Source organism: Pleurodeles waltl, chromosome 7 (genome assembly GCF_031143425.1).
Source record: "Pleurodeles waltl isolate 20211129_DDA chromosome 7, aPleWal1.hap1.20221129, whole genome shotgun sequence".
Lineage (NCBI taxonomy): Eukaryota > Metazoa > Chordata > Amphibia > Caudata > Salamandridae > Pleurodeles > Pleurodeles waltl.
Window position 1 is genome coordinate 764,493,542 of NC_090446.1, and position 22,175 is coordinate 764,515,716.

Below are 22,175 nucleotides of genomic sequence, written 5' to 3' on the forward strand. Positions count from 1 at the left end.
AACCCGATACCGAACGAAACAATACCGACGATTTTTTCTGAGATTCTAACTAACTTTCCGACCCGAAACACGGAGCGAAAAGGAACACGTCCGAACCCGATGGCGGAAAAAAAACAATCTAAGATGGAGTCGACGCCCATGCGCAATGGAACCGAAAGGGGAGGAGTCCCTCGGTCTCGTGACTCGAAAAGACTTCTTCGAAGAAAAACAACTTGTAACACTCCGAGCCCAACACCATATGGCGGACTGTGCACAGCATGTGTATCTGCAGCTACACATGCCATCGAACATATATATATATTGTGTTTACTCACCGTCTAAGGTAGTATTGCCTCTACAGTATTTTTGGTATCGTGTTACCATAACAAAGTACCTTTCTTTTTGTAACACTGCTACTTTACTGCCAGGACTCTGATGTGCCGGCCTACTGTTCATACCTTTCTGTCCTTGGTGCCCCCAGTGCTCCCCAGGGGCTTGTGAATTGCATCTCCAAGTCTCCTGTCTGTGCGAGGAGCTCAGAAAGCAGAACTTGTGGACTGTGCCCCATCCCTAGCAACCGAAGCACGAGAGACACCACAAGGGGAAGCATGCAGCGAGAATACGGGGTTTGATGAGGAGCGTGTGGTGAATGCTCCCCCCATGCTCTCTGCCCTGCGGTCAGCAATCAGCATGCCTTGAGTCCTGAAGTCCAGAGAGGCGGAGAACCCTCACACTGGAGGAAGCTTAACCCCGGGGTGGCTGCCACCCGAATGAGAGGTCGCGCCAGGCTGTGCACCCCCAGCAGCGGGGGAAGTTCTCCGATGCCAACAGGAGCACGGTGTGAGCCCCCTGGACCGGAAGTGATTAGTTATGCCATCTGGCCTTTCTGTGAAAACTAGTATTTCAGGATCGGCATTATATGCATTGGGAGGACATTGTTTTACTACATGTGCAATAGGGAAATGCTTCTTTTTATTTGCACTCATGATGATGATGACCTGACAGCTGCTTGTTTAGCAGGGTGTTACTGATTTAAGTGATGATCTGACAACTGCTTGCTTAGCAGAGGATTACTGGTTTATGTTGTTTTTGGTATAAGGATGTCTCATGCAATAAAGTATATTTTTATAATCTGTTGTGGAGTTCTCTTTTGTGGTGTATTTTATTGTGTCACTAGTGTTGTGTGTATTGTGCAAACGCATTACACATTGCCTCTGGGATAAGCCGGACTACTCATGCCAAGCTACCAAGGGGGTTGGAGCAGGGGTTTTCTTGGTTGTGTAACCCCCTTGCCCTGACAGAGTGGTGGTCCCTGCTTGGCTGAGGTGCATACCCTAGCCAACCGGGAACCCCATTTCTAACAAACATGATGAACACATAGACCACCTGGAGCACCGAAACTCCAAGGCAGAATACAGAGCGATCAGCTGAGATGATGAACTTTCCCGGATGGAGCAGGTGGTGGTGGCAATTCAGGCAAAGAACAAAGATTTCGAGTGCCACTCACAATGGAATAATTTACGTATCCTCTGAGTACCAAACTCCAGAGCGATGACTGCGTGACAGACTACAGGGAAGGTAAGGCCAAAAAAAAAAAACGACCCTGAGGCTTTCTGTACTGCCATGTTTTCAGTAGATAGACCACAGAGACCAATGGTCCCAAGCCCACCTACTGGCACAGTTGCCAGCCCGATCATCGCCAGGATTATGAACTTCAAGGACTAGGATTTGATCCCATCTCTGGCTACAGAGAAACAAAATCACAGGTACGAGAAGAACATCATCTCAATATACCCAGTTTTAACAACAGACTTAATGACATCAGTCCAGCCTGCTAGGCACGAGTTTCTAACAGTCAAGGAGACCCTTAAAAAACTGCCCTTGAATATGCCATCCAAAAGATGGAGTAAATCATCCACAAGGGTCCCTGGTAAAAAAAAAAAAAAAAAAAAGTACATTCAACAAGAAACGGAAAAAAAGGGACCGGACGAGCCACAGTCCAGCGCACGCCAGAGACTTATGACTTGCAGCTCTACTATGGTTTCATGTGTTCAGTCAGACAGTGCTATCCTGATGAGACCCATGGATAAATACAGCTAGGTCAAAATGTCAACATCATACAGGGTTATCTGCTGCACAAAACACTTTTGACATTAAAAATGTTCTTGTTTATGTTGGACTTGACTTGATTGTGGATACTTTATCTTTGGATTTTTGTGGATGAATATATGTATCTTTATATTACCTTACGCCGTCTGCACTGATATTTAGTGTTTTGATGTCATGATGATGTGAGAATTATACATCACAAATTTGTGGGCCCTGCAAATTGATATTGTTAGGTTATTACCACACTAACAGTGGATGAGGTACTGGCGATGTGCTGAGATCATTGTGTGAAATATAGCCACGGAACGGTTGTTTATTGTTTTGATTAGATTAGATTACCCTGGTTCTCTACTGGGTTTATGGGTTGGTCCTTGTATTATTTATAGTTTTGTAGTTGCATTGTCTGGCCATGGATGGACAGCAACACGGAGATCATCTCAACCAGCTATGTGCTCCTGGATTACGACCTGATAATAAACCCCGACATGCCCCTAATCCCATCTTTCCTTCCTCCCCCAGATACCCAAGACCACAGAAATCCACATAAACTCTCTGTCTCTTAGAAACTAATATCCAGTTGATACAAAATACAACACAATGCAACAGTAGGCCCTAAAAGCTTGCTCTCTGCTGAGGATACATGGCTTGCGGATCTCAACTCAACGTTAATAAACAAAGTCAGTTCTGCTCGCCCCAACCTGAAGCCCTTTCCGTTAACTACCCTTTGCCCTGACTACAGGCGTGGACTGATACACATTAAATTTGTCTACAGAGTATATTATACTCCATCCACACTGCACCTACTAGATCTTCGAGAATATTCAAATTTTTCCCAAAGCACAGCCCCAAATGCAGACTGCTTTCATCTGCCACGATTATGCCCATCCATAGCTGACTTCTGAGGCAAAGTGAGAGAGACTGACTTAAATGGTTGGATGTACCTTTCCCCTTAACCTGCTCTAGGCCGTTTAGGTGTATATCAAGGACGTCCCATCGTTAGTTGGCAAGTAGGCTGCCATGACACTATTGTTGCCTAAAAAGTAGAATGCAGATACACTGGGCCCGTGGCTCTCCCCCTAGAACTAAGGACTGGAAGCATGATATTACATACCGCAAAGAGCAACTGGATGCCTACTGATAAATGATGCCAGCACACATACGGCATAAGGAGGTTTGCAGACCTTTCATACTGAATCTTCCGGCACACCCACCTGATGACTCTGGCAGGACCAACAGACATTCAGATCACCTACAATGTAACTACCACATAGGTTAACAAGCGAAATAGGATTTACATGCTTGCTTAATAACTGTAAGGAAATGCCTCCTTGGCATGGTTACCCCCTGACTTTTTGCCTGTGCTGATGCTATATTTTGATTTGAAAGTGTGCTGAGGCCTGCTAACCAGGCCCCAGCACCAGTGTTCTTTCCCTAACCTGTACTTTTGTTTACACAATTGGCACACCCTGGCACCCAGGTAAGTCCCTTGTAACTGGTACCTCTGGTACCAAGGGCCCTGATGCCAGGGAAGGTCTCTAAGGGCTGCAGCATATCTTATGCCACCCTGGGGACCCCTCACTCAACACAGACACACTGCTTGCCAGCTTGTGTGTGCTGGTGAGGACAAAACGAGTAAGTCGACATGGCACTCCCCTCAGGGTGCCATGCCAAACTCACACTGCCTATGCAGTATAGATAAGTCACCCCTCTAGCAGGCCTTACAGCCCTAAGGCAGGGTGCACTATACCATAGGTGAGGGCACCAGTGCATGAGCACTGTGCCCCTACAGTGTCTAAGCCAAACCTTAGACATTGTAAGTGCAGGGTAGCCATAAGAGTATATGGTCTGGGAGTCTGTCAAACACGAACTCCACAGCACCATAATGGCTACACTGAAAACTGGGAAGTTTGTTATCAAACTTCTCAGCACAATAAATGCACACTGATGCCAGTGTACATTTTATTGTAACATACACCCCAGAGGGCACCTTAGAGGTGCCCCCTGAAACCTTAACCAACTACCCGTGTAGGCTGACTGGTTTTAGCAGCCTGCCACACTCGAGACATGTTGCTGGCCACATGGGGAAAGTGCCTTTGTCACTCTGTGGCTAGTAACAAAGCCTGCACTGGGTGGAGATGCTTATCACCTCCCCCTTGCAGGAGCTGTAACACCTGGCGGTGGAGCCTCAAAGGCTCACCCCCTTTGTTACAGCACCACAGGACATTCCAGCTAGTGGAGTTGCCCGCCCACTCCGGCCACGGCCCCACTTTTGGCGGCAAGGCCGGAGGAGATAATGAGAAAAACAAGGAGGAGTCACTGACCAGTCAGGACAGCCCCTAAGGCAACCTGAGCTGAAGTGACTCTGACTTTTAGGAATCCTCCATCTTGCAGATGGAGGATCCCCCCAATAGGGATAGGAATGTGACCCCCTCCCCTTGGGAGGAGGCACAAAGAGGGTGTAGCCACCCTCAGGGCTAGTAGCCATTGGCTACTGCCCTCCCTGACCTAAACACACCCCTAAATTCTGTATTTAGGGGCTCCCCTGAACCTAGGAACTCAGATTCCTGCAACCTAAGAAGAAGAGGACTGCTGAGCTGAAAAACCCTGCAGAGAAGACGGTGACACCAACTGCTTTGGCCCCAGCTCTACCGGCCTGTCTCCCCCACCTTCTGAAGAAACTGCTCCAGCTACGCTTTCCCCAGGACCAGCGACCTCTGAATCCTCAGAGGACTGCCCTGCTCTAGAAGGACCAAGAAACTCCAGAGAACAGCGGCCCTGTTCACCAAAGACTGCAACTTTGTTTCCAAAGAAGCAACTTAAAGACAACTGTGTTTCCCGCCAGAAGCGTGAGACTTGCAACTCTGCACCCGACGCCCCCAGCTCGACTTGTGGAGAACAAACACTTCAGGGAGGACTCCCCGGCGACTACGAGACCGTGAGTAACCAGAGTTGCCCCCCCCCTGAGCCCCCACAGCGATGCCTGCAGAGGGAATCCCGAGGCTCCCCTGACCGCGACTGCCTGACTCCCAGATCCCGACGCCTGGAAAAGACTCTGCACCCGCAGCCCTCAGGACCTGAAAGATCGGAACTCCAGTGCAGGAGTGACCCCCAGGAGGCCCTCTCCATTGCCCAGGTGGTGGCTACCCCGAGGAGCCCCCCCCCTTGCCTGCCTGCATCACCGAAGAGACCCCTGGGTCTCCCATTGATTCCAATTGAAAACCCGACGTGTGTTTGCACACTGCACCCGGCCGCCCCTGTGCCGCTGAGGGTGTACTTTCTGTGCTAACTTGTGTCCCCCCCGGTGCCCTACAAAACCCCCCTGGTCTGCCCTACGAAGACGCGGGTACTTACCTGCTGGCAGACTGGAACCGGGGCACCCCCTTCTCCATTGAAGCCTATGGGTTTTGGGCACCACTTTGAACTCTGCACCTGACCGGCCCTGAGCTGCTGGTGTGGTAACTTTGGGGTTGCTCTGAACCCCCAACGGTGGGCTACCTTGGACCCAAACTTGAACCCCGTAAGTGGTTTACTTACCTGCAAGAACTAACAATTACTTACCTCCCCTAGGAACTGGGAAAATTGCACTAAGTGTCTAGTTTTAAAATAACTATATGTGTTTTATTTGAAAACTATATATGCTATTGTGATTATACAAAGTTCCTAAAGTACTTACCTGCAATACCTTTCATGCAAAGTATTACATGTAGAATTTGAACCTGTGGTTCTTAAAATAAACTAAGAAAATATATTTTTCTATACAAAAACCTATTGGCCTGGAATTGTCTCTGAGTGTGTGTTCCTCATTTATTGCCTGTGTGTATGTACAACAAATGCTTAACACTACTCCTTTGATAAGCCTACTGCTCGACCACACTACCACAAAATAGAGCATTAGTATTATCTCTTTTTGCCACTATCTTACCTCTAAGGGGAACCCTTGGACTCTGTGCATACTATTCCTTACTTTGAAATAGTCCATACAGAGCCAACTTCCTACAGTAACAATAACGTGTAAACTGCTGTGGTATGTATTAGATATTGTCAGTGCCACTGAAACATCTCAAGAATGTACTAGAATGGTGTTTTTGGTTAACTATGCTATGACCCCTATGTTAATGGTTCCCAACTTGTGGTCCGGGACCCCTCAGGGTCAGTGAAGCCTCGTCAGCAGGTCCGTGACTGCTTAGAAAATTAAATAAGATTAACAGATTAGGTCCCCAGCTTTTGGTACTGACTCAGTGGGGGCTCCCCGGATTCCAGTAATGATTCAGTGGGGGTCCCCAGGATCCAGTAATGATAAGGTGGGGGTCCACATAAGTCAAAACGTTGGGAACCACTGCTCTATGTGGATTGGGGAGGAATGGTGCAGTCCTTTTATTTTTGAAATTTCATTAAGTAAATTTATTTGTAAAGATTATCACAAAACTAGTATTTTGAACACAGTAATTCTGTTCTTACCTTCCTGGGTCATTTTAGCAAGTTCTGGAACTTCAACATAAAAGTTTTTCCGATATGGCTCGTACTCTATCTTCCCATGATCAACTGGGTCCAACAACTTCCGCTGCTTTGTTTGATAGCCTGTTAAAGCTGTCTGAAGATCAACTTCTTCCTCTTCTGATGAATACTACACAGGATCAAAATCACAAATCTCACTGATAGAAATTATTACTGTGACACAAACAAGCATACTGCAGTAGGGTTTCAAACTTCAAAACGAGATAGATTACACTCAGTAGAGTTGAACCTCAGAAACAGTCAACTCAACCTGGCCATGAATGTGAGAAAAAAAAGTTTATGATCCTCTGCAAACAAAAAGGAGAGGGGGATTTTGGCACTAGAATACAGAGGAGGCAGACATTGTATAAAGCATTGCCCTGTTCAATTAATATGTTTAGAGTAATTCTTGTCTGACAGGAGCACGGAACATGTCTTGATAAAAATATTTCCTTTGAGGTGCATGCCTAAAATGTCATTCAGTGGCTGATGGTAGAACAACACTATTTTCTGAGCAATGTTGGGAAGGCGGATTGTCAGAAAGCTTGAAGATCCCTAGAGCTATAACTTGCAGCTGGCCTAAGACACATCTCTGTGGGAGTGCCATGCAGAGGCAACATTGTGGGCTCCTTCAGTTAGTATGATAAGAGATTTTCACTCTGCATAACAAATTCTTAATGATACAGCTCCTAGAAAAAAATCTTTAAAATAATTTGGATTAATTTGAAAAGCATTTTGTGCTAACGTGAGGTTGCCCCATATACACCTTTTGTTAAGCTAGCTATAAATATCAACACTGAGTTAACCTTAAATCACCAGGAAATTGTTATGTAAGCTATTAGCCTACATTCAGTTATTAGAAGACCGAACAAGATGAGTGACAAATCGTAAGCAGACTTGATCATGTTTATGTTTTCGAGCTGGCCAACATTGATGGGTTGCTGCTGTTCTGGCACCTTTTGGGACACCTACTCCATTACTCAGAATATTTAAAAAATAACACTTGCATCAAGATTTGCCTAGTTTACAAAATTCATTATAAACATCTCTTTTACCATTGGATGAATGCAGTGACCAAGATGAGACCAGCTTTTCTCCCTGCAATTCTGAATAATACACCTACAGATGAAATGTTCCAGCATCTAAAATCGAATACAAAATCTCCCTGTTGGGGCGTAATTGCTGGAATGTATGAAGACTGAAAACCTTTAGAGATAACTGAAACCAAAAGTCGCTAATTAAGGATTTTGATCCAATGAACTGGTAATCGTCTGACTTTGGCATTTCAGGAGAAATAAAGATGAAACTATGCTACTGCCTTTGCCTTGTAACCATCCACAGCACTGAACACAGTAAATCATACCACTGTTCTGAACTGGAGTACATCACTAGAGAAGCAATATCACTCCTCACATGGATCTGCTTTATTGCACCAGGACACTATGTCTGATCACTCAACTTTGGAGCTACACAGGATCGCACTTGTACCCCTTTTCAACGTCTAAATATTTGCCTTGATGAAGACTATTTTCACCATACTTTTCAACAAGCCAAATAAAAAAGCCAATCATGCATTTCAGATGCTGCATGAAGGATCCTTGCATTCAGATGACGAGAAATAAAGTAAATCTCCACAAGATAGAAATTTCAATATTGGATCTTTCGATTAGTCATTCCTACTGGAAATTCAGCCAAAAGATTTAGGAGCATGCCCAAAGGCAATGGAACTGGGGATTCATAATGAAAATGTCACTTACCCAGTGTACATCTGTTCGTGGCATCAGTCGCTGAGATTCACATGGTATGCATGAGCTCGCCATCTGGTGTTGGGTCGGAGTGTTACAAGTTGTTTTTCTTCGAAGAAGTGTTTTCGAGTCACGGGACCGAGTGACTCCTCCTTCTGTGCTCATTGCGCATGGGCGTCGACTCCATCTTCGATTGTTTTCCCCGCAGAGGGTGAGGTAGGAGTTGTACTATAGTAATAGTGCCCGCGCAATGAAAAATGTAAGTATGTACCTATTAAAGGATTAAGTAATATATATACAAATGTACAAAATTGAAGGTAACTTCTGAACTGCTACAGGCTTCCGGGGAGGTGGGTGGGTCCATGTGAATCTCAGCGACTGATGCCACGAACAGATGTACACTGGGTAAGTGACATTTTCAGTTCGATGGCATCTGTCGCTGTAGATACACATGGTATGCATAGACTAGTAAGCAGTTAGTTCCCCATAAGCGGTGGTTTAGCCTGTAGGAGTAGAAGTTGTCTGAAATAGAGTTCTTAATACAGCTTGACCTACTGTAGCTTGTTGTGCGGATAGCACATCTATACAGTAGTGTTTGGTGAATGTGTGAGGCGTAGACCAAGTGGCTGCCTTACATATTTCCTGCATTGGGATGTTTCCTAAAAAGGCCATTGAAGCACCTTTTTTCCTTGTTGAATGTGCCCTGGGCAGTTGTCTTTTTGCTTTAAGGTAGCAGATTTGGATGCATTTAACTATCCATCTGGCTATACCTTGTTTTGATATTGGGTTACCTGCATGAGGTTTTTGGAATGCAATAAATAGCTGTTTAGTTTTTCTGATGTTCTTTGTTCTGTCAATGTAGTACATTAATGCTCTTTTGACATCTAATGTATGTAGTGCTCTTTCAGCCACAGAATCTGGCTGTGGGAAAAATACCGGTAGTTCTACCGTTTGATTTAGATGGAATGGTGAAATAACTTTGGGTAAAAATTTTGGATTAGGTCGTAGGACGACCTTATTTTTATGTATTTGTATAAAAGGCTCTTGTGTTGTGAACGCTTGAATTTCACTTACTCTTCTTAGAGATGTAATGGCGATGAGAAAGGCAACTTTCCAGGTTAGGAATTGTATTCCGCAAGAGTGCATGGGTTCGAAAGGTGGGCCCATGAGTCTTGTTAGAACCACGTTTAGGTTCCATGAAGGAACAGGTGGTGTTCTTGGTGGTATAATTCTTTTAAGCCCTTCTATAAATGCTTTGATAACTGGTATCCTATACAAGGAAGTTGAATAGGTAGTTTGCAGGTATGCAGATATTGCTGCAAGGTGTATTTTAATAGAAGAGAAGGCTAGCTTTGCTTTTTGTAAATGGAGCAAGTAATTTACTATATGTTTTGGAGTTGCATCTAGCGGTTGTATCTGATTATGATGGCAGTACCAAACAAATCTTTTCCACTTACTTGCGTAGCAGTGTCTAGTGGATGGCCTTCTGGCCTGCTTTATGACTTCCATACACTCTTGGCTAAGTTGTAAGTGTCCGAATTCTAGGATTTCAGGAGCCAGATTGCTAGATTCAGCGATGCTGGGTCCGGGTGTCTGATCTGTTGGTTGTGTTGCGTTAACAGATCTGGTTTGTTGGGCAGTTTGATGTGTGGTACTACAGACAGATCTAGCAGTGTTGTGTACCAGGGTTGTCTTGCCCAAGTTGGTGCTATTAAAATGAGTTTGAGTTTGTTTTGACTCAATTTGTTTACTAGGTAAGGAAGGAGAGGGAGAGGAGGAAAAGCGTAAGCAAATATTCCTGACCAGTTCATCCATAGGGCATTGCCTTGGGATTGCTTGTGTGGGTATCTGGACGCGAAGTTTTGGCATTTTGCGTTCTCTTTTGTTGCAAATAAGTCTATTTGTGGTGTTCCCCAGAGTGTGAAGTAGGTGTTCAGAATCTGTGGGTGGATTTCCCATTCGTGGACTTGCTGGTGATCTCGAGAGAGATTGTCTGCCAGCTGATTCTGGATCCCCGGAATAAACTGTGCTATTAGACCAATCTGATGGTGGATTGCCCACTTCCATATTTTTTGAGCTAACAAGCTTAACTGCGTTGAATGTGTTCCTCCTTGTTTGTTTAGATAATACATCGTTGTCATGTTGTCTGTTTTGACAAGGATGTATTTGTGGGTTATGATTGGTTGGAAAGCTTTTAGTGCTTGAAAAACTGCTAATAATTCTAGATGATTTATATGCAGTTTTGTTTGATGTATGTTCCATTGTCCTCTTATGTTGTGTTGATTGAGATGTGCTCCCCACCCTGTCATGGAAGCATCTGTTGTTATTACGTACTCTGGCACTGGGTCTTGGAAAGGCCGCCCTATGTTTAAATTTATACTGTTCCACCATAGAAGCGAGAGGTAAGTTTGGCGGTCTAGCAACACCAGATCTAGAAGGTGACCCTGTGCTTGAGACCACTGTGAGGCTAGGCACTGTTGTAAGGGCCTCATGTGCAGTCTTGCGTTTGGGACAATGGCTATGCATGAGGACATCATGCCTAGGAGCTGTAGTATTGTTCTTGCTTGTATTGTTTGGTTTGGAGACATGTGTTGAATGACCCTGTTGAAATTGTGGGTCCTTTGTGGAGTTGGCGTTGCTACTCCTTTTGTCGTGTCTATTATGGCTCCTAGATATTGCTGTACTTTGCTTGGCAGAATGTTTGATTTTGCAAAGTTGACGGTGAACCCTAGTTTGTAGAGGGTTTGTATGACTTGATTTGTGTGGTTTGAGCATTGTGTGAGCGAACTGGTTTTGATTAGCCAGTCGTCTAGATACGGGAACACATGTATTTGCTGCCTTCTGATGTGTGCAGCGACTACTGCTAGGCATTTTGTGAATACTCTTGGAGCGGTTGTTAAACCAAAAGGCAATACTTTGAATTGGTAATGTATTCCTTTGAATACAAACCTTAGATATTTCCTGTGTGATTGATGTATTGGTATATGGAAATATGCGTCCTTGAGGTCTAGGGTTGTCATGTAGTTGTGTTTTTTGAGCAATGGTAACACTTCTTGTAGTGTGACCATGTGAAAGTGGTCTGATTTGATGAATGTGTTTACTACTCTGAGGTCTAGAATTGGTCTCAGTGTTTCGTCCTTTTTTGGTATCAAGAAGTACAGTGAATAAACTCCTGTGTTTATTTGTGTGCTTGGTACTAATTCTATTGCATTTTTTTGCAGTAGTGCTTGAACTTCTATCTCTAGAAGCTGTGAATGGTATTTTGATAAATTTTGTGATTTTGGTGGTATGTCTGGAGGGAATTGCAGGAATTCTATGCAATAACCATGCTGGATAATTGCTAGGACCCATGTGTCTGTAGTTATTTTGTCCCATGCTTCGTAATATTGACGTATCCTCCCCCCCACTGGTGTTGTGTGGGAGGGGTGTGTGACATGTGAGTCACTGCTTGTTGGTAGTGGTTTTGGGGCTTTGAAATCTTCCCCTATTCCTAGGGAATTGCCCCCCTCTATACTGGCCCCGAAAACCTCCCCTGTACTGTCCCTGGTAGGTGGGCGGTGCGGACTGTGAGGTGCTAGCTTGTGTGGCCTGACCCCGAAACCCTCCTCTAAAAGGTGTTTTGCGGAAGGTGTTATAAGATCCTCTGCTCTGCGGGGAGTAGAGTGCGCCCATGGCCTTGGCAGTGTCAGTGTCCTTCTTGAGCTTTTCTATGGCTGTGTCGACCTCCGGACCGAACAGAAGTTTTTCGTTTACTGGCATGTTAAGCACTGCCTGCTGAATTTCTGGCTTGAATCCAGACGTTCTGAGCCATGCGTGCCTACGGATGGTAACCGACGTATTAATGGTCCTTGCGGCCGTGTCTGCTGCATCCATGGAGGAGCGTATTTGATTGTTGGAAATGTTTTGACCCTCCTCAACAACCTGTTTTGCTCTTTTTTGCAGATCTTTTGGGAGATGTTCAATGAGATGCTGCATCTCATCCCAGTGGGCTCTGTCGTATCGCGCTAGCAGCGCTTGTGAATTTGCGATGCGCCACTGGTTTGCTGCTTGGACAGCAACCCTCTTCCCGGCTGCATCGAACTTCCTACTTTCTTTATCTGGGGGAGGTGCATCCCCAGAAGTGTGTGAATTTGCCCGTTTTCTGGCAGCCCTTACCACCACAGAATCTGGTGGCAGCTGAGAGGTGATGAATACAGGGTCCTTAGGAGGCGCCTTATACTTTTTGTCCACCCTAGGCGTCACTGCCCTACTTTTAACTGGCTCCTTGAAAATGTCCTTTGCATGGCGTAGCATGCCTGGGAGCATCGGCAGGCTTTGGTAGGAGCTGTGGGTTGAAGAGAGGGTGTTAAATAAAAAATCATCCTCTACTTGTTCCGAGTGGAGTTCCACATTATGGAATAGTGCTGCTCTAGCCACCACTTGTGAGTAGGCTGTGCTGTCTTCCGGTGGTGATGGCCTAGTTGGGTATGTGTCTGGGCTGTTATCAGACACTGGTGCGTCGTACAAGTCCCACGCATCCTGATCTTGGTCATCGTGGCTCATGGCGGTGTGAGCTGGCGAGTGTGACGGGGTGTAAGTTGGCGAAGCCGGAGTTACAGGTGGAGGTGAGGGAGGAGGTGTTACCTTTTGTGCTGTTTGTTGCTGAGAAGTAAACTGAAGCGTTCTCTTTCGTTTGACAGGTGGAAGGGTACTGATCTTCCAAGTCCCCTGCTGAATAAAGATACGCTTTTGCGTATGATCCACGTCAGTGGATTGCAGTTCTTGTTCAAATCTATGTTTCTTCATTTGAGAAGACATAGAATGCTCTTCAGTATAGGAGCCAGAAACAGGGTCTGATGTCGCTTTTTTCGGCTCCGAAAACCCTGTTGTTTGTTTTTTCGGCTCCAAGGTAACCTTCCTCTTTTTCTGTGCCGAAAATTCTTGGCCTCTATGGTCTTCGGCGCCACTGTCTCGGCGTCGATCCGTGTCGACACCGAACTCTCGGTGTCGATGCTTCTGTTTAGCACTCTCTCGGTCCCGAGGAGGCTGCGTGCCGGTGTCTCGACCGAAGTCGGACGATCTCGACACTGAATGGGCCTTTTTCGGTGCCGATTGTTGGTCACCGAGAATTTGGGTGGAGCCATGGCCGGTTGGCAGTGGCGTCCCCTGGGCCTTCTTTCCTTTTTTAAGGTCTGATCTCGACGTCTTACTCACAGTTCTTGTAGAGTCTAGCTCGTCGGAGTCTGAATCCTGGATGGAAAAGGATTCCTCCTGTTCCTCTTCTGTCTCGAACTGTCGACGCTCTTTTGGCGTGGACGCCATCTGCAGTCTTCTCGCTCGACGGTCGCGCAGAGTTTTTCGGGACCGGAACGCCCGACAGGCCTCACAGGATTCTTCGCTGTGCTCGGGTGACAGGCACAGATTACAGACCGAGTGTAGGTCCGTATAAGGATATTTGTTGGGGCATTCGGGGCAGAATCGAAACGGGGTCCGTTCCATCGGCGTTGTTCTCCACGCGGTCGGGCCGACTAGGCCCCGACGGGGTGCCGAAATCTACCCCGAAGGGCACCGAAGCGCTTCGATGTTCAACGCGTCGTCGTATGTGTCTATCTCTAACCGGATCGCAACGATACCGTCGAAAATCTTCAGTTTTCAGCTATCTTTCCGTTCCGAAACTCGGAGCGACAGGAACACGTCCGAACCCGATGGCGGAAAGAAAACAATCGAAGATGGAGTCGACGCCCATGCGCAATGAGCACAGAAGGAGGAGTCACTCGGTCCCGTGACTCGAAAACACTTCTTCGAAGAAAAACAACTTGTAACACTCCGACCCAACACCAGATGGCGAGCTCATGCATACCATGTGTATCTACAGCGACAGATGCCATCGAACATCACATTACCTTTTCCACAAATTCCACACATACCCTCACAAATTCAATCTTGACAATACCACTTCAAAACTATTTTGTCATTTTTTGTCACTTGCAGGCAAAGACAGCAATCAGTCTTATGTGCCTGGACTGTGCAGACAATAGATTAGAATGCTCGTACACCTATTTTACCAGCTTCAAAAGAATGCAACAAAGTAACTTCACAACCTGGAGGGATATAATCTCATTCTGCATCCTATGCATATGTTCACTGGCTGTCTATTAGAAAGAAGAAGCAACCCAAGCTATTTTCACTAGGGAGAAAAAGACAGACAAGGGGTATTTATATTACACACAAACGAAGAATGATATTGCCATAAGTACTCCCAGGTGTTGCCCCTTTAAATTCCCCAATTAACGAAGGCATGTATTGATCATCATGCCTCTTCAAAACAGGTTGTCTACCTCTGGAATGTGCTGAAGCAGACTTTAAAAGTGAACTACGGGCAATTTCAGTCAGGGGAAAGTTAAGAATCATGACTTTACAACTTAACCTAAATGGCCTTATGACCAGTGTTGTGTTTAAAAACATTATTCAGCACAAGATTTTGCCGTCAAGGTGCACAATTTTCTGCATGGTGCTGAGTGAATTTGATCATTTGACGTTGTCAGTACAAGTTTTTATCTACTTCCAACTTCAGAACAGTACCTGAACCGTGGTTGGTTTGCTTTGGAATTATTATTTGAGAGTTGTACCCCAAGTTTAAAGCCCTATTCTGCCACAAAGTCACACATGCATCTTATGTCTGAACATGTCCATTATTTTAAAATTGTAAAAATGCAATTGTTTTAACTATTATTGTGCACTATGGTAAGGCTGCATTGCTATTACATAACAAAAATATCAGCAAAAAAACTAAATGTGATAACATAAGTTCAAATCTTCTTGGGTCTATGGAAAACATAGAACACATTTAGGAGGCACACAATTAAAGTGTTTTTGGCATGAGCAGATCCATGTAACACAGAACAAATGTTCATGTCTTAAATGATACAGCACCATGGCTCAAGTACCCATAAATCTGGAAAGCTAAGAAACTAAACATAAGAACACAATGTGCATAGACTTGAATCTCTTGTATACTGAGCTAAAATCTAGAAACTTTTAATTGGAGCACAATATGCTTTGAAACCACAGCCACTATTTTATGATGTGCAAGCTTATCAAAACTGTTTACCAGCTACTTTCAAGGCCAGCATTCTTTCCTATTTTGAGCAAAATGCAACAGTGTCTTTGGTTCCTAAACAAGTATAAAGGTTTAGTCTCCCTTCCAAAGATCAGGATGCACTGAAATCTTGGAGCGCTTTTGTGACATGAGTTGGTGCTATCTGCTTTCCAATCAATCAGGTTCTGGATTTCCTTCAACTACCTTTAATCAAACATTTATCGAAGTTGCACCACTGTGAGCCTTGATATCCAGTACCTTATGGTGGCAATATTCTAACTGAAAATCAAGTGTTCTGCAACATACAATTTAGGTTTGTAAAACAGAGGATTATCATTTTCGAGTTACCTCCATTGCATCCTGGTCATTCTCCATGAGTTCTCCTTTTTTCTTCTCTGCATCTGCAAGTGCCTTTTTGGTTGTCACAACCGTGACCACTTTTGTCACATTTGGTCCAGATTTCTAATTCCAAAAAGAAACACAGATGTAAAAAGAAACAACAACAAAAATAATATACTGAGATAATACAGCCATAGCTATATGCTAATAATGAAATGTCATCTAGATATCAAAATGTCTCAATTTTTAACTCATTACTAGTAAAGATTTTTTTCTAAAGTGCTTGAACACCCTATGGAGTACATTATGCTCTGTATCTGCCAGTGTCTATCTGTATTATATAGACTCAGTATGTTGAACTTGCAAGTAAATATTTATCAGTACACCAATTTGTGTAACATTTAGCATTATTAACACCATATAAATAACAGTAAAGAAAAAAAAAACGTTTCCATTTGGTCAAATTTTTCTTTATCCAGTTCAAAGTACTTTACTTAATTCCTTGAATAAATCATGAAAAAGCTTTCTCCCGGCGAATAACTGCTTCAAGTTGTAAATGAATGCAGAGATGTTGCATGATATTTAGATACATCCAAAATGCAACCCAGTTGTGGGGCAGTTGGCTAAGCATCTTTCTTGTAAAATCCATGACCGAAGTCTCTTGGTCTTCAGTAAAAGAATATTTTAGAAAGTATATCACCATAGGTTCTGTACACCTTGCACCTCTCATATTGTTTTTGTTTGTTTTATTGGTTTGCATAATGCTGAAAAAGGTATTCATGGCAGGAGAAATACCACTGTAGATTAAAGTAGTTGTCAATGGGCTAGTTGTCTATGAAATAATTTGGACGACAAATCAAATCTGAAATAAGAAATCTAAAATCATCAGGCTAACTTTCTTCATAATTAACTGCATTACAGTGAAGTTTTCTTTAGGGTGCTATTTCCCTTTATTTATGTAAATAATCAAACATACTGACACATGGTAATTTCCAAGCCACCAAAAAAGAGCCTAATGTAGGTGGAGCTCCACAGAAAGAGACATTTTTGGACACTACAGAGTTTGCCTTCATCAAGGAGGCAAATTGTACTGACAGTGACAGAAACGTCGCTTGGGCAGAGCCCAGTTAATCACTGAAATGGACTACGATTTCTGCGTCATCTGCACAGGCACTAATGTGAACCTACATTACATATAAATTGAGCTAATAGCATGAGATGACATTAGAGTTTTGGAGAAGAAGTGGAATGGAGGAAGGTGGCAAACTTGGGCCCGCTAAAGCTAAAAATGAAGTAACCCATACCATGACAGAACCCTGGAGTTGCTCCAGTCAGTTAAAGATCACTGGCTGAGAAACTATCAAATGCAGCACTGTGACTCATCACGTTGCTCTGCATTCATGTTCAAGAATGGGGCACAGCTAATCAGATACAGCTACAGCAAAAAGAGCCGATCACACCCCATGAAGACATCAGAAACTAGCTTAGCCTGGTCAAGAAGTGAGTTATTTTTTAGAAGTTTTTAAAGGCTGACTTCTTTTTCAATAATTCTAGAGAAGAAAAAAAACAACTAAGATGTATCTAAGGTTGAAAATAAATTTCCACTGCTGTGTTTTTTATTTCAGCAACCATGTTTTTTTTTACCATTTAGGTGGGACCAACATCATAGGACTACAAAGGACCAACACTGAGGTACTACATAATGTCTAGAGCAGATATTCTTAACCTCGAGTCCAAGGCAGGCCCTTCAGCAGGGCCGCACATGATTAGGAAATTAAATATTAGCAAAATCTAAAATGCAAAAACAAAGAGCAAAATTGTGACACTTTCTGTAAATATGAAGACATTTGGAATCGGAGGCTTAAAATTAAATCCGATTTTAGAGCGCAGCACAAGTACAGCCAACAGAAGTTAGTATGGATGATGGCTGGCTTCAGTTGAAGCATGGGTATGCACTGACAGAGAATGCATGCACTAGGATGAAAAAGACAAACGGGCCAGATGTATTAAGCATTTTTATGGTCGTAACCAGCCCGGCTCGTAGAATCGGACCGTTTGCGACAGAAAAAAAGAATTTTTGCATGTATTAATCCTAATCCGTGATTCGGTAACATGTTACCAAATCGCAGTTTGAATTTGCAAATACATGCCAATTCGGTATTAGGAAGGGCCGTGTTTAGGGTTTCCCTTCCTAATACCTAATCGCAGTAAACAAATTTTTTAAGAGCAGACAGTGTTCCCACAAACCACTGCCTACTCTTAAAAATGGAGAAATCTTTTATTTTTTTAAACATGTCCCAGGGGGACATATCTTTAAAAAAAAAAAGATTGGTTTATTAAAAATATCATATTGCACACAAGTTGGTCTGCTGAGCCCTGCAGGCCACCATTTCTGTGACGGCTGTGATTCCTAATGAGTCGCAAATTTCGATCTACCTCATTAATATTTAGGAGGTAGGTCTATTTGCGTACCACTAGGAATCGTTAATGAAACTCAAAGGAGTTTCATACATTAGGAATACCAATTTCCTAATTGCGACTCGGAGAGAACTGCTCCCTAATTGGCAATAAAATTGGTTCCCCTGTAAGTCCCTAGTAAAGAACCCCAGGTACCTAGGACATGTGTACCAAAGAGAGGCCCAAAGGGATGTGTAGGAGAGTACCCTCTTTTTGGCATGGTTACCCCCACTTTTTGTCTGCGGTCAGTGTGTTTTGACTGTGTTCACTTGGATCCTGCTAACCAGGACCCCAGTGACTGTGGACTCTCCCTCTAAATTTGGTTGTTCCTGACTTTGTACACCCCACAATTGGCATAATGGCGCCCCCATGCAAGTCCTTAGTGTATGGTACCCAGGGCACTGGGGCACCTGGGGTTCCCCTTGGGCTGCAGCATGTATTATGCCACCCATGGGGGCCCTTTGCAAAATGTGTCTGCAGGCCTGGAATTGCAGCCTCCGTGAAAAGGTGCATGCACCCTTTCACTACAGGTCACTGCACCAGGTCACTGTATGTCACCCCTATGGCAGACTATCGTAGCCCAGAGGGCAGGGTGTATGTATCTATGTGTGAGGGTACACCTGCATGAGCAGAGGTGAACCCACAAACTCAAGCTCCATTTTCCTGACCTTCGTGAGTGTGATAAAGCCATTTTTTCCACGTACTGGACATAGGTTACTACTTATGTCCAGCTGCATAATGGTAACCTCAAATTTCGGCATGTTTGGAATCAAACATGTCGGAATCATACCCCAATACTACTGCCAGTATTAATCGTATGATTCCATGCACTCTGGGCGTTCCTTAAAGGAACCCCAGCTTTGCTCCTACCAGGTGGCAGGGTTTTCCTGGATAGCACATGCTGCTGCCATCCTAAAGACAGGTTTCTGCCCTCCTGCTGCTTGAACAGCTCAAGCCCTGGAATGCAGAACAAAGAATTTCCTTTGGGAAAGGGAGGCAACACCCTCTCCCTTTGGCAATAGGTGTTACATGGCTTGGGAGGGGTAGCCTCCTCAAGCCACTGGTATGTGATGAAGGGAATCCAAGATGGGCAGAAGCCTCTAGGAGCATCTGAGTGCCTGGTCAGGCAGGTGATGTCGCAGCCTCCTCCTGATAGGTGGTCACCCTGCTAGGTGACCAATCCCACTTTTAGGGCTATTTAGGGTGTTCTTCTTGGGTGGGTCCTCAGAAACGAGCTGCAAGAATCCTGCATTGTTTACTTCGACTTCTGGCCACTGGCACTGCTAATGGACTTCACAGGAACCTACAATCTGCAACTCCAGCGACGACTTCGCTCTGCAACATTGTTTCTCCGGCTCCTTCCAGCAACTGCAACATTTCCCCAGCTCAATCAATCAATCAGTGTATTTGTAGAGCGCACTACCACCCGTGAGGGTCTCAAGGCGCTGAGGGTGCTGCTACTGCTCAAATAACCAGGTTTTGAGCCGCTTCCTAAAAGTCAGCAGGTCTTCGATCTGTCGTAGGGGCAAGGGAAGGGTGTTCCAGGTCTTGGCGGCGAGGTGGGAGAAGGATCTGCCTCCGGACGTCGCTCTTCGGATTCGGGGGACGGCAGCGAGGGCGAGGTCGGCTGAGAGGAGTTAGCGGGACGGGGTTTAGAAGGAGAGTCATCTGTTGAGGTAGGCTGGACCAGTATTGTGGAGCGCCTTGTGTGCGTGGGTGAGGAGCTTGAAGGTTATACTTTTGCTGACGGAGAGCCAGTGTAGGTCTCTCAGAAGGGGGGTGATGTGGCTGTGGGCATCGAGGATCAGGCGTGTGGTGGAGTTTTGTATGTGTTGCAGTCGTTTAAGGAGTTTGGCCTGGGCTCCTGCGTAGAGGGTGTTTCCGTAGTCAAGTTTGTGCTGTGCATCCTCTGAGGGTGGCAAGTCTTCGGTCTGCACCAAGTAGCATAAAGAAATCTCCTTTGGAGTGAAGGAGTTACTCCCCTGCATCCGCAGGTACCAACTGCATCAACGACCAGTCGATTCTCTCTCCTGTAACTCTGCGTGGATCTTGCAACACAGGTGGGACTCTGGAGTGGGCTCTTCTACCAGCTGTTCAACTTGGGAGGTGGTGAGTTTTTGCCTGTTTTTGTAGGACGGTACTCCTGTGCACTGAGACTCTTGCAGCTACCAAGGCTTGTTGGCTCTTCTTCCAAAGGCTCTTCAGGTTCTGTGTAGCCCCAGCCTCCAGCAACACACATTCTCCTACCTACTGCTCCAGCGACGTGGGACTACTTCTGTGCCTGCATCCTCTAATTCTGGCTCGCCTCACTGTTCAGGGTCGCCTGGGACTCCCCTCCTTGGGTTGAGTCACCCCCCCCCCCCCCGGATCTTCTTGGTGACCCAGTAGCTCAGCAACTCTTCATCTGCAACTCTTGCCTATGCCACGGTTTGTTGGTGGTTTTTCCACACCACTGACAAACTGCAACTCTTCTTCCAACGTCGGAAATCAACTACATCAATCCTGGAACTTTTCTTCTGCTCCTGTGCTGCATAGACTCCTGGTCTTCACCGTTGACCTGGTCCTGCACCTCCAGAAGAGTGGGTAGTGGCTCCTGCCCCAACCGGACACTCCAACTGGAACTGGACTTGGTCCCCTTCATTGGTAGGTCCTTGTAGGAAGTTGGCTCTGTATGCACTATTTCAAAGTAAGGAATAGTATGCACAGAGTCCAAGGGTTCCCCTTAGAGGTAAGATAGTGGCAAAAAGAGATAATACTAATGCTCTATTTTGTGGTAGTGTGGTCGAGCAGCAGGCTTATCAAAGGAGTAGTGTTAAGCATTTGTTGTACATACACACAGGCAATAAATGAGGAACACACACTCAGAGACAAATCCAGCCAATAGGTTTTGTTATAGAAAAATATCTTTTCTTAGTTTATTTTAAGAACCACAGGTTCAAATTTTACATGTAATATCTCATTTGAAAGGTATTGCAGGTAAGTACTTTAGGAACTTTGAATCATTTCATTAGCATGTATACTTTTCATATAAAACACAATAAGCTGTTTTAAAAGTGGACACAGTGCAATTTTCACAGTTCCTGGGGGAGGTAAAGTAATGTTAGTTTTCACAGATAAGTAAGTCACTTACAGGTTTTAGTTTTTGGTCCAAGGTAGCCCACCGTTGGGGGTTCAGAGCAACCCCAAAGTTACCACACCAGCAGCTCAGGGCCGGTCAGGTGCAGAGGTCAAAGAGGTGCCCAAAACGCATAGGCTTCAATGGAGAGAAGGGGGTGCCCCGGTTCCAGTCTGCCAGCAGGTAAGTACCCGCGTCTTCGGAGGGCAGACCAGGGGGGTTTTGTAGGGCACCGGGGGGGACACAGGTCAGCACAAAAAGTACACCCTCAGCAGCGCGGGGGCGGCCGGATGCAGTGTGCAAACACGCGTCGGGTTTGTAATGGTTTTCAATGAGAGATCAAGGGATCTCTTCAGCGTTGCAGGAAGGCAAGGGGGGGGGGCTCCTCAGGGTAGCCACCACCTAGGCAAGGGAGAGGGCCTCCTGGGGGTCACTCCTGCACAGGAGTTCCATTTCTTTAGGTGCTGGGGGCTGCAGGTGCAGAGTCTTTTCCAGCCGTCGGGAAAGGGAGTTCAGGCAGTCGCGGTCAGGGGGAGCCTCGGGATTCCCTCTGCAGGCGTTGCTGTGGGGGCTCAGGGGCGACAACTTTGGTTACTCACAGTCGTAGAGTCACCGGAGGGTCCTCCCTGAAGCATTGTTTCTCCACCAGTCGAGTCGGGGTCACCGGGTGCAGTGTTGCAAGTCTCACGCTTCTTGCGGGGAGTTGCAGGGGTCTTTAAATCTGCTACTTGAAACAAAGTTGCAGTTCTTTTGGAGCAGGGCCGCTGTCCTCGGGAGTTTCTTGTCTTTCTCGAAGCAGGGCAGTCCTCAGAGGATTCAGAGGTCGCTGGTCCCTTGGAAAGCGTCGCTGGAGCAGGTT

At 45.3% G+C, this 22,175-nt stretch overlaps 1 protein-coding gene across 1 annotated transcript in view; it reads right to left on the reverse strand.

Moving 5' to 3' along the window:
- Positions 1-22,175, reverse strand: part of DDX46 (DEAD-box helicase 46) — a 669,293-nt gene that overhangs the window by 528,051 nt on the left and 119,067 nt on the right. The window contains exons 7-8 of the mRNA XM_069199247.1: positions 15,754-15,867; positions 6,547-6,712 (exon numbers count right to left, since the gene is read on the reverse strand). Coding sequence (XP_069055348.1) covers positions 6,547-6,712; positions 15,754-15,867 — 280 coding nt within the window. The remainder of the gene's footprint in view (positions 1-6,546; positions 6,713-15,753; positions 15,868-22,175) is intronic.